Source organism: Scardinius erythrophthalmus, assembly GCF_964197995.2.
Source record: "Scardinius erythrophthalmus genome assembly, chromosome: 2".
Classification (NCBI taxonomy): Eukaryota; Metazoa; Chordata; class Actinopteri; order Cypriniformes; family Leuciscidae; genus Scardinius; species Scardinius erythrophthalmus.
In genome coordinates, this window is record NC_138222.1 from 4538682 (window position 1) to 4556651 (window position 17970).

At 37.1% G+C, this 17970-nt stretch overlaps 1 protein-coding gene across 1 annotated transcript in view; it reads left to right on the plus strand.

The window, feature by feature from the left end:
• Positions 1-7483: 7483 nt before the first annotated feature.
• adamts7 (a disintegrin-like and metallopeptidase (reprolysin type) with thrombospondin type 1 motif, 7) overlaps positions 7484-17970 on the plus strand; it is a 75990-nt gene continuing 65503 nt past the window's right edge. Inside the window, exons 1-4 of the mRNA XM_081351459.1 lie at positions 7484-8308; positions 12834-13192; positions 15541-15718; positions 16588-16781. Of these exons, the coding sequence (XP_081207585.1) occupies positions 8179-8308; positions 12834-13192; positions 15541-15718; positions 16588-16781 (861 nt within the window). The 5' untranslated portion in view covers positions 7484-8178. The remainder of the gene's footprint in view (positions 8309-12833; positions 13193-15540; positions 15719-16587; positions 16782-17970) is intronic.

Consider the following 17970-nt stretch of genomic DNA (forward strand, 5'->3'; position numbering starts at 1 on the left):
TGTTAAGAAGAAGGCCAAAACAATAGGTGGCATATTCCTTTACAGCATACTCGCCAGTTTTCCTAGAAAATCCTTGAGTTACAGCCTTTATTATATGAGAAGAACAAAGATGGAGCACTGTGAAATTGAAAGCATCTGCACTTTTCACTTTTTGGCTGACAATTAAATGTGCTCTGTTTAAGTAGGATGAGACACTTTCTTTGTTGAAGGCCAGGAGGACACTACCAATGAGTGCCCAGCTAAAATCGGTCTCAACCTGGTGGACCTTCCGTGTCGTTATCTGGCCCAGTTGTCTCAGTGTTTCCATCTGCCAAAACGTGAGAGTTGGTATGGAGTGCTCATTTGATATGAACTCAGACACAGGAAGGGGTGGCTTATCTTTGCCCTTTCCAGGGAGAACAAGAGCATAATAGAGAATCCTTTTGGTTTGGTTGGGGATGCGTGACATGACACTGCCTGTAGCATCTAGATGCAATGTGACTGGGGGTGAGTTTTTTAAATGATCTGCCAGTATTCGTAGACCACAATCTGTGTACAAGTGGACACCAAATGGGTCCACTTGTAAGTGTTGGATATAGCCTGCTACTTGAGAGGCTGTACCACTGCACTCCTTCATTATCTTCTGACAGAGCATCATCTCCATGATGACATCATCGTGGAGTCTGGTGCTTTTCCTGACTTCGCTAGAGATTACCCTTAAGACGTCCATAGAAAGGCATCTGGAGATGTTGCCAGCCAAGAGCTCGTCTGGTGGTGTGTTTCTCAGTGATTTATAGTAGTGCTGGCTTACTCCTTTTTCTAATTCTGCAGCAATTTTTCCTCTTTTGGTGAATTTGGCATTTCTGAATTTTAAATCTTTTTCTTTGTGGGTCACTTCGCCAATTCGTAAAACATGGATATCAATATGCTTCTGGCATGGTTTGGGCTTTGTTTGAATGGTAAATTTGTATTTTGCTGAACAATCTTCAAAAATACAGATGGCAAGTGCCTTGAAATAAGGTGCTCTTTTTTTACGACTCTTCCTGCATTTTACATGCTGATACTTAAATGCCAGTACACAGCAGGGATTTACTTTTGTGAATGCTTCATACAAGACATCTGTCCAGGGCTGTTGTAACTGAGTTAGGCCTGCATGTGGCTTTATTTTTTTCCAGGTTTTTGTTTTTATGGCCACTACAAAACTCTTTGGACCCGGTCTTGTTTTCCTCCATTTTCCCATGTCTGTCTCATCATCATCCTCATCTTCATCATCTGCAGTTTTGTTCCTGTCTCCAGCCTCATCTTTCCTGTCACATGTATAATCCTCATCCCTTCTTTTCTCTGTACCGATCATCTGACTGTTCCCTGGACTTGTCTCATCATCATCCTCATCTTCATCATCTGCAGTTTTGTTCCTGTCTCCAGCCTCATCTTTCCTGTCACATGTATAATCCTCATCCCTTCTTTTCTCTGTACCGATCATCTGACTGTTCCCTGGACTTGTCTCATCATCATCCTCATCTTCATCATCTGCAGTTTTGTTCCTGTCTCCAGCCTCATCTTTCCTGTCACATGTATAATCCTCATCCCTTCTTTTCTCTGTACCGATCATCTGACTGTTCCCTGGACTTGTCTCATCATCATCCTCATCTTCATCTGCAGTTTTGTTCCTGTCTCCAGCCTCATCTTTCCTGTCACATGTATAATCCTCATCCCTTCTTTTCTCTGTACCGATCATCTGACTGTTCCCTGGACTTGTCTCATCATCATCCTCATCTTCATCATCTGCAGTTTTGTTCCTGTCTCCAGCCTCATCTTTCCTGTCACATGTATAATCCTCATCCCTTCTTTTCTTTGTACCGATCATCTGACTGTTCCCTGGACTTGTCTCATCATCATCCTCATCTTCATCATCTGCAGTTTTGTTCCTGTCTCCAGCCTCATCTTTCCTGTCACATGTATAATCCTCATCCTTTCTTTTCTCTGTACCGATCATCTGACTGTTCCCTGGACTTGTCTCATCATCATCCTCATCCTCATCTGCAGTTTTGTTCCTGTCTCCAGCCTCATCTTTCCTGTCACATGTATAATCCTCATCCTTTCTTTTCTCTGTACCGATCATCTGACTGTTCCCTGGACTTGTCTCATCATCATCCTCATCTTCATCATCTGCAGTTATGTTCCTGTCTCCAGCCTCATCTTTCCTGTCACAAGTATAATCCTCATCCTTTCTTTTCTCTGTACCGATCATCTGACTGTTCCCTGGACTTGTCTCATCATCATCCTCATCTTCATCATCTGCAGTTATGTTCCTGTCTCCAGCCTCATCTTTCCTGTCACAAGTATAATCCTCATCCTTTCTTTTCTCTGTACCGATCATCTGACTGTTCCCTGGACTTGTCTCATCATCATCCTCATCTTCATCATCTGCAGTTATGTTCCTGTCTCCAGCCTCATCTTTCCTGTCACAAGTATAATCCTCATCCCTTCTTTCCTTTGTCCCTTCACTTGCCTCATCAACTTCATAATTTTTCTCAACATTTTCCCTATCTTTAAATAAAAAATAAATACAAATATTTGGGTCAATCCCTAACTGCATTTTCTCGAATTGCTTAATAGCTTGCATATCAATATTACTATTATAAATCACATATTGATACCTTATTCTGCATGACCATATTCTAACCCTAACCCTAACCTCCCTTAATCCTAAACTTAACAACTACCTTACTATTAATAAGCATTCAATGCTTGTGTAATAAGACATTAGTTACAAGCTAATGAATAAGATGGCAATATGCTATAAAGTAGTTTATTAACTAGTTGCTTATTAGCATGCATATTTAGAATGTTGTCTTTTTATTATTACTTGCCTTATTCTGCATGACCATATTCTAACCCTAACATCAAATGTACCAACAACCTGACTAGTAGTTTATCGGGACAAAAGTCGTAGTCGTAGTTAATTGCCATTTAAGTGGAATTACTGAACATAAATATAAAAGCTTGATAAAAAATGCTAATTTTAGAAGAAAATTTCAGATGGCACTTAGACACTTTTGCATCTGAAATCTTTTGTACCATATTACATAGCTTATTATAGCAGACTTTTATAGCATATTACATATTAATATAGCATATTAATGTCTTACTAAACACACAAATACTGCACTTACACACACTTACTTCCACTATATATATATATAATATATAAATATATACATATATATATATATAAAATGTACTTATTAATATATACTTATTAAACACACCATCAAAATCAATATAATATAATATAATATATATAGCATTTACACAGGATTGATGCTTGTCATTTGGTAGTGGCAGTAAGTGTTTGTGTAATAAGACATTAATTACAATGTAATAACAAGGTAATAACTATGATGGTAATATGCTATTATGGCAGATACTGCCAGGCTACTTGGAAAAAAAAATAGTTAAGCTAACTACTTAGCAATATATTTGTATTTAGCTACCCAATAAAACTGAGAAACACTACATACTCAAATAAATATGATATTTACCAGAACTGCCTGTTTGAAGCACCTGTTCTCGAACACCTTTCCTGTCCTCGGTCCAAACAGTTTGCAGCCATTTAGCCAGTTTTCTGTCCGGTGAGTGGGAGTCGAAAACGGCTACAGCAAGGGTGGACCACTTTACCTGTCCTTTTCCCACGCCATGTCTGAAAAATGTCTGAATAATTTTTTTTCTGCCACCAGCCTTTGCCCAAAGATCATTTTCTTTTTTGTGTTTCCCTTTTTTATATCTGGCCATGATAACTGTGACTGCAGTATGCTAACAGCATGCAAATCTTAATTGACTCTTGAGCCCTTCCCCCGTTGCTATACAACGGAGAGGAGCCCCTCACCCGTTAGAGGAGGGGCTAAGAGTCAATCAAGACAGTTCCTAGAACTTAGAAGTCCCTCAGGTCATATGCCATTTGTTGTGCCACCTGACACCTAGATGAACAATGTACAGTTGGTTTTATGACTGTAAGTAATTATCTTCAAATACTATTGCACTTTAAATATTGTCATTTTGTATATGACCCCATACAGTAGTGAAACACATAACAATATTTGCATATGATTTAGCCGTTTATTGTCATAAATATCAAAAATCTAAAAGGTGTGCATCATACATGAGACCTGGGTGAACAGTGTACAGTTGGTTGTATGACTGTAAGTCATTGTCTTCAAAAGCTATTGAGCTTTAAATATTGTCATATTTTGTACATGATCCCATACAGTAGTGAAATACATAGTGATATTTGCATATGATTTAGCCGTTTATTGTCATAAATATCAAAAATCTAAAAGGTGTGCATCATACATGAGACCTGGGTGAACAGTATACAGTTGGTTTTATGACTGTAAGTCATTGTCTTCAAAAGCTATTGAGCTTTAAATATTGTCATATTTTGTGTATGACCCCATACAGTAGTGAAATACATAGCAATATTTGCATATGATTTAGCAGTTTATTGTCATGAATATCAAAAATCTAAAAGGTGTGCATCATACCTGACACCTATATGAACAGTGTACAGTTGGTTGTATGACTGTAAGTCATTGTCTTCAAAAGCTATTGAGCTTTAAATATTGTCATATTTTGTATATGACCCCATACAGTAGTGAAATACATAGTGATATTTGCATATGATTTAGCAGTTTATTGTCATAAATATCAAAAATCTAAAAGGTGTGCATCATACATGAGACCTGGGTGAACAGTGTACAGTTGGTTGTATGACTGTAAGTCATTGTCTTCAAAAGCTATTGAGCTTTAAATATTGTCATATTTTGTACATGATCCCATACAGTAGTGAAATACATAGTGATATTTGCATATGATTTAGCAGTTTATTGTCATAAATATCAAAAATCTAAAAGGTGTGCATCATACATGAGACCTGGGTGAACAGTGTACAGTTGGTTTTATGACTGTAAGTCATTGTCTTCAAAAGCTATTGAGCTTTAAATATTGTCATATTTTGTACATGACCCCATACAGTAGTGAAATACATAACAATATTTGCATATGATTTAGCCGTTTATTGTCATAAATATCAAAAATCTAAAAGGTGTGCATCATACATGAGACCTGGGTGAACAGTGTACAGTTGGTTGTATGACTGTAAGTCATTGTCTTCAAAAGCTATTGAGCTTTAAATATTGTCATATTTTGTACATGATCCCATACAGTAGTGAAATACATAGTGATATTTGCATATGATTTAGCAGTTTATTGTCATAAATATCAAAAATCTAAAAGGTGTGCATCATACATGAGACCTGGGTGAACAGTGTACAGTTGGTTGTATGACTGTAAGTCATTGTCTTCAAAAGCTATTGAGCTTTAAATATTGTCATATTTTGTACATGATCCCATACAGTAGTGAAATACATAGTGATATTTGCATATGATTTAGCCGTTTATTGTCATAAATATCAAAAATCTAAAAGGTGTGCATCATACATGAGACCTGGGTGAACAGTGTACAGTTGGTTGTATGACTGTAAGTCATTGTCTTCAAAAGCTATTGAGCTTTAAATATTGTCATATTTTGTACATGATCCCATACAGTAGTGAAATACATAGTGATATTTGCATATGATTTAGCAGTTTATTGTCATAAATATCAAAAATCTAAAAGGTGTGCATCATACATGAGACCTGGGTGAACAGTGTACAGTTGGTTGTATGACTGTAAGTCATTGTCTTCAAAAGCTATTGAGCTTTAAATATTGTCATATTTTGTATATGATCCCATACAGTAGTGAAATACATAACAATATTTGCATATGATTTAGCCGTTTATTGTCATAAATATCAAAAATCTAAAAGGTGTGCATCATACATGAGACCTGGGTGAACAGTGTACAGTGTGTTGTATGACTGTAAGTCATTGTCTTCAAAAGCTATTGAGCTTTAAATATTGTCATATTTTGTACATGATCCCATACAGTAGTGAAATACATAACAATATTTGCATATGATTTAGCCGTTTATTGTCATAAATATCAAAAATCTAAAAGGTGTGCATCATACATGAGACCTGGGTGAACAGTGTACAGTTGGTTGTATGACTGTAAGTCATTGTCTTCAAAAGCTATTGAGCTTTAAATATTGTCATATTTTGTACATGATCCCATACAGTAGTGAAATACATAGTGATATTTGCATATGATTTAGCCGTTTATTGTCATAAATATCAAAAATCTAAAAGGTGTGCATCATACATGAGACCTGGGTGAACAGTATACAGTTGGTTTTATGACTGTAAGTCATTGTCTTCAAAAGCTATTGAGCTTTAAATATTGTCATTTTGTATATGATCCCATACAGTAGTGAAATACATAACAATATTTGCATATGATTTAGCCGTTTATTGTCATAAATATCAAAAATCTAAAAGGTGTGCATCATACATGAGACCTGGGTGAACAGTGTACAGTGTGTTGTATGACTGTAAGTCATTGTCTTCAAAAGCTATTGAGCTTTAAATATTGTCATATTTTGTACATGACCCCATACAGTAGTGAAATACATAGTGATATTTGCATATGATTTAGCCGTTTATTGTCATAAATATCAAAACTCTAAAAGGTGTGCATCATACATGAGACCTGGGTGAACAGTGTACAGTGTGTTGTATGACTGTAAGTCATTGTCTTCAAAAGCTATTGAGCTTTAAATATTGTCATATTTTGTACATGATCCCATACAGTAGTGAAATACATAGTGATATTTGCATATGATTTAGCCGTTTATTGTCATAAATATCAAAAATCTAAAGGTGTGCATCATACATGAGACCTGGGTGAACAGTATACAGTTGGTTTTATGACTGTAAGTCATTGTCTTCAAAAGCTATTGAGCTTTAAATATTGTCATATTTTGTATATGATCCCATACAGTAGTGAAATACATAACAATATTTGCATATGATTTAGCCGTTTATTGTCATAAATATCAAAAATCTAAAAGGTGTGCATCATACATGAGACCTGGGTGAACAGTGTACAGTGTGTTGTATGACTGTAAGTCATTGTCTTCAAAAGCTATTGAGCTTTACATATTGTCATATTTTGTACATGATCCCATACAGTAGTGAAATACATAACAATATTTGCATATGATTTAGCCGTTTATTGTCATGAATATCAAAAATCTAAAAGGTGTGCATCATACATGAGACCTGGGTGAACAGTGTACAGTTGGTTTTATGACTGTAAGTCATTGTCTTGAAAAGCTATTGAAGTTAGAAACGTTTATACCGATGTCGCATGTAATTTTGAGACGGTCCCTAAATATGCGAATATCGAACGTCCAACGTCAAACCAACTTCATGCCAGTACATAAAAGAAGTTATTTATTTTCCATGTCCAAGTGGAGATTAACAAATAGGCTAATAACAATAATACGATTATGATTTAAGATCAAGGATATCTTTGATGGATTAATCGAGGGACATAAGCTGATGAGTATTTGGCATTAATGCTAGACACATGCTAGCGTTCAAAAACAGCAATCCGTAAGTAAAAGGAATTGAACAGAATGGACGCAGATCGAGTATTATAACGGCAATGAAGACGTCTGTGATGTTTCTTGGATTCACTGACGTGTTCATAAACCAATAAATAAAACTGCACAGACGGAACTCTTCCATTCGTTCCTCTACTACTGCTCTATGCGATGTCAAATGGTTAAGTAGTGTTTAAATGACGAGATGAGAGTTCCTGAACACGGAAAGCACCAAACAAAGACTAGAACGGGTTCAGTTCAGTCTGACACACTGAGCACAAAGAAACCCTCCTCCTCCTCCTCCAACTAGAGGGCGGAACTTTGACAAAGTTTTACTGAGACACACACAGTTCTCTGCTCTTCTGTGTGCGGCATCAGTAACTCCAGTCGTCCCAGATGATTTAACGGAGTCCAGAATCGCCCCTGCACCGGATTCACAGATTCACAGACTTTATCATGCTGGGTTATTTGCTTCGGACTGATGATGATCATTGCAGATCTCTGGCGTAATAAATGCACCGTTCTTTTGTGTGATGGGTCCAAACCACCGATGCATTAGGCTGAGGCAAAAGTTCCTACTCAAAGCATCTCCATTTAAATGGACTGTAGATGTACCAGGAGTGATCTGTCTTCCCCTCTGTGCAGTTTGACATGATGGTTCAGCTGGACTGCGGGAGGAAAGTTCTGGGACCAGCGAGTTTTTCTCTCTTGTTTGTGATAACAGCTGGGCTTCTGTCCATTCTCGAGAGCTCAAACACGAGCGGAGATAATCAACACACAGGTGAGTGGGCTGAGCTGTGTCTCATTACAGTCCCACGCCGTGATTTGCAGCTTTGTTTTGTCTCATTGTCAGTTGATTGTCAATGGAGCTTGAACAGACTATGTGCCCACAAGAGCCATTTATTTTAGCACATCAGACTTTGCAATATTTCATAAAAAGCTTGCTTTGTGTAACATACAGGCCTATGCTGTTTATTAAAGATACACTACAGTAGGCTACTAACTTTTTGTTCAAAATTAACAAAATTCAATTTATCATCAGTCCTGTCCAGTTCTCCACAATGGAGCTTGAACAAAAAGTATTTTGGACATTTATTTATTTATTTTAAAGTGGCATTTATTTTAGCACAATCACACTTTGCAATTTGAAATATTTCATAAAAAGTTTGCTTTGTTTATTATTTTAAAACAACATATAGGACTATGCTGTTTATTAAATATACTATGTAATGTTTTGTTCAAAATGAACAACATTTAAAAGAATAAATATATCAGCAGTTTTTGTCTTACCCTGGTTCACTATGGTAAGCCATGGTAAGATATATAGGCTATATCTGGACATAAACTTTGCTCAATATGGCCCCAATTTTGATGACAGATGCAAACTCTCCAAATGTTATATACTTAGATCCCTATGGATACTTTCCTCAAAACCACCACCTACAATTACCTCCATACAAACTTCAAATCTAGAAATTTGGTTGATATTTGGAGGCTTCAGCATCTGACAGATTATTCATTTTATTCTCATGTTCATAAATCATACACTAGAAATTATTACTTTTTGGTAACGTCTGAATTGGTTTCTAATATTAGTAATACTACTAAATGGGACCCAGGTATAGACTTTTGTCCACTGTAGTGGACATTATATTTTAGTGAATTTCTCTGACACCATAGATGTCACATGACACGACCTGGGTGTCCTGTAAAAAGCACATTCAGGGCTTTCCAGAGAGATGTTTGGAGGTTTCACCATAAAAACAACTTCTCCTTGGTCTTTAAAAAATATCTTACATTAATTTAGTGATCAAATGTAGCACTCTTATGGAAATATGATAATATATTGTAATTATAATTTAAATCGGACTACTTTTCAAATTGTATTTCATAAACCCTTTGTTACAGAACAGGGCATTGATTTCATACATGTCCACTGTAGAGGACATCAGGACTTAAATCATGTTTATCAGGCATTTTGGGAAACACAACAAGTGAATATGGAAATAAATTATACATCAATATTCCTATGAAATATTAGATACTATTATCAAATGTTAATATATTATTATATTCAAATGTTGTTAATTATTACTCCAATTACTACACTTCTTTTTTCATTAAATGTTGCTCCAAGAACACATTAATGTGCAAATTAGAAACAACGTATAGATACATTGCATTGAATGGGAATATTAATTTACGGCCATTTTACCCACATATTGCATAAAGTAAAATGGTGTATCAATTCATTCCGTTATATCTTTCATAACATAGTTGAGAATCGTCTTTATACAAATTTTGGTTAAAAAAAATCCTGAAACCCAAAAATGTATTGGTGATTGAAACCCCAATTTTTATTTTTTCCCCAGCCTTACACACATAGCCTTACAGCCTATGCTGAAAACCATTTAATTAATGCTATTTTATCTTCTAAAGTAGCTGTTCGTGCTTTTGCAACATCTATATGCACCAACTACTGTACCTTAAAGTAGCCTGGTCTATTGAGCTGGCCGTTGAAGTGTCTGAGTGTCTATTGAGATCTGGGAAGAAGGCCTGTCGAGAATAAACAGCTGTTCTGTAAATTCAAGATATAAATGAATCCAGTTCAAAGTTATACACCCCATCCAACAAAATATTTCCCTCCAAATCTTCTCAATGCGATAAGTGCAAGATACCCCGGAGGGGACATTGGCACATTTATTTAGGTTTTGCCCCATATTCTGTATGATTTCTGGTTTAGCATTTTTTCATTGTTTTCAAGCACGTACAGTATTAACATTCAACCTGACCACAATCTGGCTATTTTTGGCTATCCTGATGTAATGGATACTATCCCTCATACTCATCAGCTCGCTCTAATGGTAGGTTTGATTGCTGCCAAAAAAGTAATACTCCTCAATTGGAAAACGTTTTGGAAAGAACCAGTACAGCTGTATATGTCTTTTATAAATCAGATAAAACTAAAGACTCTTCTGAGATATGAAGGATGCACTACTACTCTATAGGTACTCAAGATTAACATGAGATTGGCAGAAACTGTGTGTTTTACCCTTTTAATAGTATAGTAAGTATTTTGGACAACCTGTAATCAATTTTGTGTGTGTGATTTAGTGCTGATGTGAATAACTATATTAAAGTGTAAGATAAAAAAGACACTGTAATGTGAATTGTTTCTAAATATCAATGTCACATGCCACTGTTCTCTCTGAGGCGTTTGTGTGGTTTTGAGTTATTTTTGCCCAGATGAAGCAACTCCATATCCCATTTCGTGGAGGACACTGAGGGATAATGCTGTTTCCCTCTGTTTCCACAATCATGGAGGTCAAAGCAACAGGGCTGCCAATGAACAGAGTCAAGTCATATAACAAAGACTGTTTAAACTTCTTTACACACTCTCCAGAGAATTGTAGGAATATAGAGAATGCAGTCATGACTAGATATTTTAGTCTTTACTATGGCGCAGAATTGCTATAAATCCTTCTGTAAGAATTATTCTGGTCTATTGTTTGAATAGAATGACATACATCTGCTTACTGCTTTATGATGATTCATGGATTTGTTTCATGAATTATTCAATGTACAATTCAATTGCTTTGCAAGTCATAGGAAGTGAAATGATTAGTCAGTTGCACTGCAGCCACACTGTCACACAATCCCCAGAAATCCTGCAATCAGTGCGTTTAGTAAAATCTTTGGGGAATTTGAAGACTTTTAAAGTTTGAACTCTGATCAAATATTATTCATTGGTACTTTAGTGCATCGTAAGACAATAAGAAGTTGTGAACAACATAAAACATTACTATTTAGTTGTTTGTAAAATGCAATCTATATACATGATTTTTACATTTCCTGAAGGAAAAAGTAAGTGGTGCTTATCCACAACAGTGCAGTTCTAAGTGGTTTCCAGGACACTATACTAAACATTTGAGTTTTGTACCATTGAACTTAGTTGAAGCATATGTATAAACTAAATATTTACAGAAGCCTCCAAACAGCAGTAATGGCTGGAATAATGAGCTCATGTTTTGCATGTTATTTGCAGCTCTTCAGCACAGTCAATTTAAATTGTGCATTTTCATTTTCATTTGTGCATGCCAAATAAAACAAATTCCTAGGTTATTGTATTTGTATTAATTTACTGCCCATTATTATTTTTTATGTACTATTCCTGAAGATTTATTATTTACTAATTATTTTTGATTCATTATTATTTCTTTACATTGACTACTTTACAAAAAGCTTACTAACCTACTTGCAGTAACCAAATTGATAGATATAATAGTTAAAGAAACCCCATTATGCCCCCCATATTTCCAGGGCTGGGGTCTTTTTGATACTTAACACTCAAATTGATACGGTAACCGACGCCATCGTGACTGTTTATCACTGTGTATTCAAGTGTTGAGGAAATCCGGGGCTGAAAATCAGATATGGTAATGGCCGCTTGGTTTCTGACCTGCTGTAAGAGGTCGACCAATTACAACAGACTGGGTCATTTGACCAATCAGAGCAGAGTAGATCAATCATAACAGACTGGGTCATCTGACCAATCAGGGCAGAGTAGATCAATCACAACAGACTGGGCCATCTGACCAATCAGAGCAGAGTAGATCAATTACAACAGACTGGGCCATCTGACCAATCAGAGCAGAGTAGATCAATCACAACAGACTGGGCCATCTGACCAATCAGAGCAGAGTAGATCAATCATAACAGACTGGGTCATCTGATCAATCAGAGCAGAGCAGACCAATCACAACACACTGAGCCATCTAACCAATCAGAGCAGAGTAGACCAATCACAACAGACTGGGCCATCTGACCAATCAGAGCAGAGTAGACCAATCACAACAGACTGAGCCATCTGACCAATCAGAGCAAAGCAGGATCTTGGAAAGGAGGGGTTTAGAGAGACCGAAGCCTTTATTGAACCGTTTCAGATGTGAGAATAGAGCTGATGCCGCAATGCATAGTATATTATGAGAAAATAAATGAAAGTCTTTTTTGACCTTGGATGCATATAACCTATTGTAGGAGATCTCCAAAACAAAATTAGGAGGACCCTTTAAAGTAGCATAATAAGGGCACTTTAAAAACTGTGAACTTTACATCCCAATTTAAGTAAAACCTCAACAACGGTAGACGCAACCCTACACAAATTGAAAGATGGGGCTCAGATCACAAATATATGTTGTTGTTTTTTTCATCCGATTTGTCTTTTGGCACAAAGTATAACTATTTAACAATTCCACTTCTGGTATGTAACAGTTTTTATCTTAATAGTTACCCTGTTGTTTTTGTAGATGATGGATTTCCAAACTATGAAGTTGTTCATCCTATCCGAGTGGATTCATCAGGACAGTTTTTGTCCAATCTTGTGTCCCACCGCGTGAGTCGGATTCAGAGAAGAGAGACGGCACAAAACAAAGAGAGCCTTGCCCGGGTTTTTTACCATCTGCAGTATGGTGGTCAGGACCTGCACTTCAACCTCACCCTAAACCCTCATCTACTAGCGCCTGGATTCCTCACAGAGCGGAGGTACGGTGGCCTGCAAGGGTCTACAGTTCACGGTCATGGCCACTCTCTCTGCTTCTTCTTGGGAGATGTCAGGAGCAGTAAACTGACCTGGGGTCAAGCAGCTGTGAGCACCTGCAATGGCCTGGTGAGTCCATAAGCATACTTGTATTTGGATGTGTCACAGTATGATCCTATGTAGAATTGTAAAAATAGGGAATTATTTAATCAAACATTGTTGATAATATTTTTAGGGGTTTAACCCTATTGTAATTGTTAGAATTTCCAAGAATCAGCATTCTCTCCTAAAAGTGTTCAGGCAGACCAAACCATAAGTCGTAGAAAGTTGAAACTTTGAGGGATGGTAGTACCCACCCCGTCTACAATGTCACCAAGGCTCGTCCCAATCGGCTCAATGGTGGCGCTAAAAGCAATTATTTTGGAATCCTTGGAACCCAATTATTTAGCAATTACATTGGTAGTGGTGGGAATCTTTTGAAATCCCAAGAAAAGCTTGACGCGTGCTCGATTAACTAAACTAAACATTACTTAAGGCTATTTTCTATTTGTTAAGATATTGATATGAACTGCTGTTGTCAAGTAAAAGCTTCATTCATAATGCTTCCTCCGTTGCAAGCCTGTGCTCTCTCTAAGCTGTCTGGTGGGCACTGCACTGTCGCCTTCTTTGAAATTACATCATCACATTATTATACATTTAGAATATTGATTTTTGAAATTTGTGAATCGATTCGAGTATTTCGGATTTTTCGAAAAACCGAATGCAAACTAGTTCTAGGTTTTTCACCTGATTGGAACCAAACCTATGCAGAGAGATTCTCTGGAGTCTGATTGTCATTAATTATCAAAAACAGTCGAAATTTAGATACACATCCGAACGGGACGCTAAAACATACGAAGTGGGCATGGACACTTTCACTACATCCCTACATCCCAAAATTGGTACACCTATGTATGGGCAAAAAAAAAATGGGGAAAAAAACAAAAACGACAATAGCTATGCAACAGTTGGTCCAAAACTGGCATGCAGTGTCTTTGTCCAACGTGCCACGATTGTCTACGAGGACATTTGCGTATCTTGAAAAACATCGGGCAAAGAATTTCGAGCAGCTGTAAGACAAGGTTTTTCACGCGTTTTTTCGCACATGCACTCGACATTCATACAATATGGTAGAACTCCTCATTCTGAGCAACTTTGCCTCTAGGGGCGCTCTTTTAATTGGCTGTGATTTTGAATCGATTTGGTTGCGAGTGCAGTACACTTGCCTCATCTAGTGTGGATAGACAAATTGCTTGTTACTGGAATTTTATCGCACCACGTCTGGTTCTGGTTCACAGTGAAACATTCCTGTAATTCTCCCTGTGAGTAGGATAGGGTTAGAGAAGGGGTGTCCAATCCTGCTCCTGGAGGGCCATTGTCTTGCGAAATTTAGCTTTAACCCCAATTAAACACATCTGAACCTCAAGGTCTTACTAGGCATACTAGAAACATCCAGGCAGGTGTGTAGAGACAAGTAGGAGCTAAACTCTGCAAGACCTCCTGGAGAAGGTTTGGACATCCCTGGGTCAGAGGTTAGAGTTAAGGTTAAAGCTGTGACTGTTTGGAAGGAATGTTGTTTCAGGCTGAACAAAGGATGTTGATACAGGTGATCTAGGTAATCCAGAAAAAAATCCTACTTGGGTAAATCGCATCATTCCACTTAGTCTAGACAAAAAGCTTACCCTGTTGTTACATGTTCCTTGGTTTTGTGTTTCTTGTGTTTTGTGGGTTTTTGGACCTGGCCTATAAAACCTAACCGTTCTATTATGCTGGAGTTAATGATGAGGATGTGAATGATTGGGACAGAAAATACACTTCAAAATAAAAGTCCAAATAGCAAAAACAAGAAACACAAACCAGGGATCATGTAACATTTGTCTTTTTTCATATAAATATATAGCAAACTGATTTACGGTTAGTGACTTGACACATGTGACTTGACTATTTCTTAGAATGTTTGTATTAGAAAATACATAAAAAATGCAATTTATACATACAATGTCTTGAATACACCTCTTCAATGATAAGCACACAATTTCTGGATTGAATTCTTAAATTATGGAAGAGGTGAAAAAAAAGAATTTAGCATTTTACAACATTTTACAATATGAAATAACCTTATCTTTGTCCAAATAAATAAATAAATACATACATATATATATATATATATATATATATATATATATATATATATATATACATTTTACCATGATAAATATATTTAACAAAAAACCTTTTTATAAATAATTGCATTGGCAAATAGCTGAAATTAGATATTTTTTTATATATATTTTTATATTTCTGTAAATTCTTATTTTATTTTATTTAGTTTCAGTTAGAAGCTGAGTGATAATAATTATGTAATTATGTAAAGTGAATGTGTACTTAAGCTGTTTAATTGTGTGTCCTGTTGCTTTGACCTGTTCTGTTCTCTCTAGACAGGGCTGTTCAAGCTCTCAGAAGAGGAATTTTTCATTAGTCCACTGGAGACGGCACAAGAAGAGTCAAACCCACAGGCTCACGCCATCTATAAGCGACATGCTGTCCAATCAGAACGCCAGCTGGTGCAGCCTCTGTTCGGGGAGCACACAGTCAACGCCACCTGTGGGGTCAGAGGTCAGACTTAGGGCCCTATTTTAAGGATCTAAGCACATGGTCTAAAGCGCACGGCACACAAGTGAATCCACTTTTGCTAGTTTAACGACGGGAAAAATGGTCTGCGCTACCGGCGCATGGTCTAAAATGTTGTCTCTATATTCTTAATGAGTAATGGGTGTGTTTTGGGCGTAAACCAATCAGAGTCTCATCTCCCATTCCCTTTAAAAGCCAGTTGCGCTCGCTTCATGGCGGATTCGCTATTTACATGGAGGAATTTGCAAGTGGAAAGACTCTTCTCTAGCGAGCAAATGGATCTGCTTGTGCATGAGGTTAAAGCTCGTAAACAGACCATCTACAGGACAAGCCGGAGTCCACCATATCTTTATGTACACAATAATAATCTATTACATTGTAATCTTTTTATTTTTAATATTTGGCATGTTTGTGTGCTGCTGCGATTCCCTGTGTGTGTAATAAGCAGAGTGTGTGTGCGTTGTAGACCCGCCTATAGGCTCATATTACTAATGAGCTCTTTAAATAACAAAAAATAATCCGCCATTGACTTCAGACCAGGTTTCAGTTGCTCAATGGCTCAGTCTATATCAGTTGCCTCAAAATAGCAACGTGCCAACAATGCTCCTTAAAACACCTCTTTTTCAGATCAGCAGCCCATGGGCGCAAATGCATTTGCTATTTAAACAATGTGCCGCAGGACTAAAAAAAATAATAACTGCGTCGGGCTGAAACTAGAATAAAACACCTGTGTCGCGCCTGGCGTTGCATTGCATCGGATGTATGATAGGGCCCAGGGATTCAATGAGGCTAAATAATTTTGCCCAGATGTCACATCATTCCCTTCATCCAGTGTGATTTCTCCCTCTCTTTAGGTCCTTTAGGAGAGGCAGAGCAGGTGGAGAGGCAACGAGAGCGCTGGGAGAGACGGCAGCGGCGCAGGCGCATTAGACAGAGATCCATCAGCTCTGAGAAGTGGGTCGAGACTCTGGTAGTGGCTGATTCTAAAATGGTGGAGTACCATGGAAGCAAAGGAGTTGTGAGCTATGTGCTCTCTGTCATGAATATTGTGAGTAACAGTCATATTTATGAATAAATTAATTCATGGCGAGAATCACTATCACTGGCCGCGTTTCTTTAACCCTTCAAATTGCGCAAATTGAAATTTCGAATTGAAAACACTCCCATTGGAAACATGTCAATTTGACAAAAACTCCCATATATTACGCAAAAATGTTTTTATGGTCGCATGTGGTGGTTTTTCAGGCAATTCAAAAAAGTAATTTCAAAAAATTGCAATGGAAACAGTTTTTTTCCCATTTACAGGTCACCTGACCGATCCTTCTTTAAAGAAGATGCGGTGTATTTGGATAGAAGACCAGACAGAGTTCTTCATTAAACTTATAAAAGACAAAAGTAATACAGGAATACTAGATTCTAAACAACAAAGAAATGCCACAATTTATCGAGAACCTTGAAGCAGAAGTGAGGGAGAAACACCCAGAAACTAATGCGAAATTGACATGTTTCCATTGGGCGTATTTCTAATTCGCAATTAGAATTTGCGCAATTTGAAGGGTAATGGAAACACGGCTAATAACTTTATTTATTGTGCGCTTTGATGTTTAAAACTCTGCAGACATTTTACATTCTCAAACAGCTGTATTACACACAGCATGAAAGGTAATAACACTTTAAGCAACAACCTAAAACATCCTAGCATAGTTCTGGCAGCTTTCACTTCCCACATTTTCTTATATATATATATATACTATCTTTTCAAATACTGTTGTTTGTACTGTTCATCCAGCTTATGTTAATTGCAAAATAGTGCCAATTTATAATCATAAGATCCTAGTTATGATTAGACTTGCCAGGAACACCCACAAAAAAATCTGAAAAGTTTCCAAATCCACACTTTTCGTTTTTTCTTCTTAACTCTGATGTGCTGTTTTAAACTATCCTCATTTCCTCCCTTTAGCTTTCCGACTCTCTTCTCCTCAAATAGCAACAATGTCCTTTAGGCAGCAGCGCTTTAGTTGCTAGCTGGATCCAAGTCAGCTGACCATGTTACAGATCCAGTCTGTTAGGTACATTTTCCAAAATATACTCTGTATGCTTCGTCTGGCTTCTGTTTTTGAGGAGGGAAAAGCCCCTCAGGGGAAAAAAAGTTTTCCATTGCAGACACTTAGTTGGTATTGAAGAACAAGAACCTTCAATAAAGGGGAAACCTTCCATTATCCGAGTTGGCAGGGGTT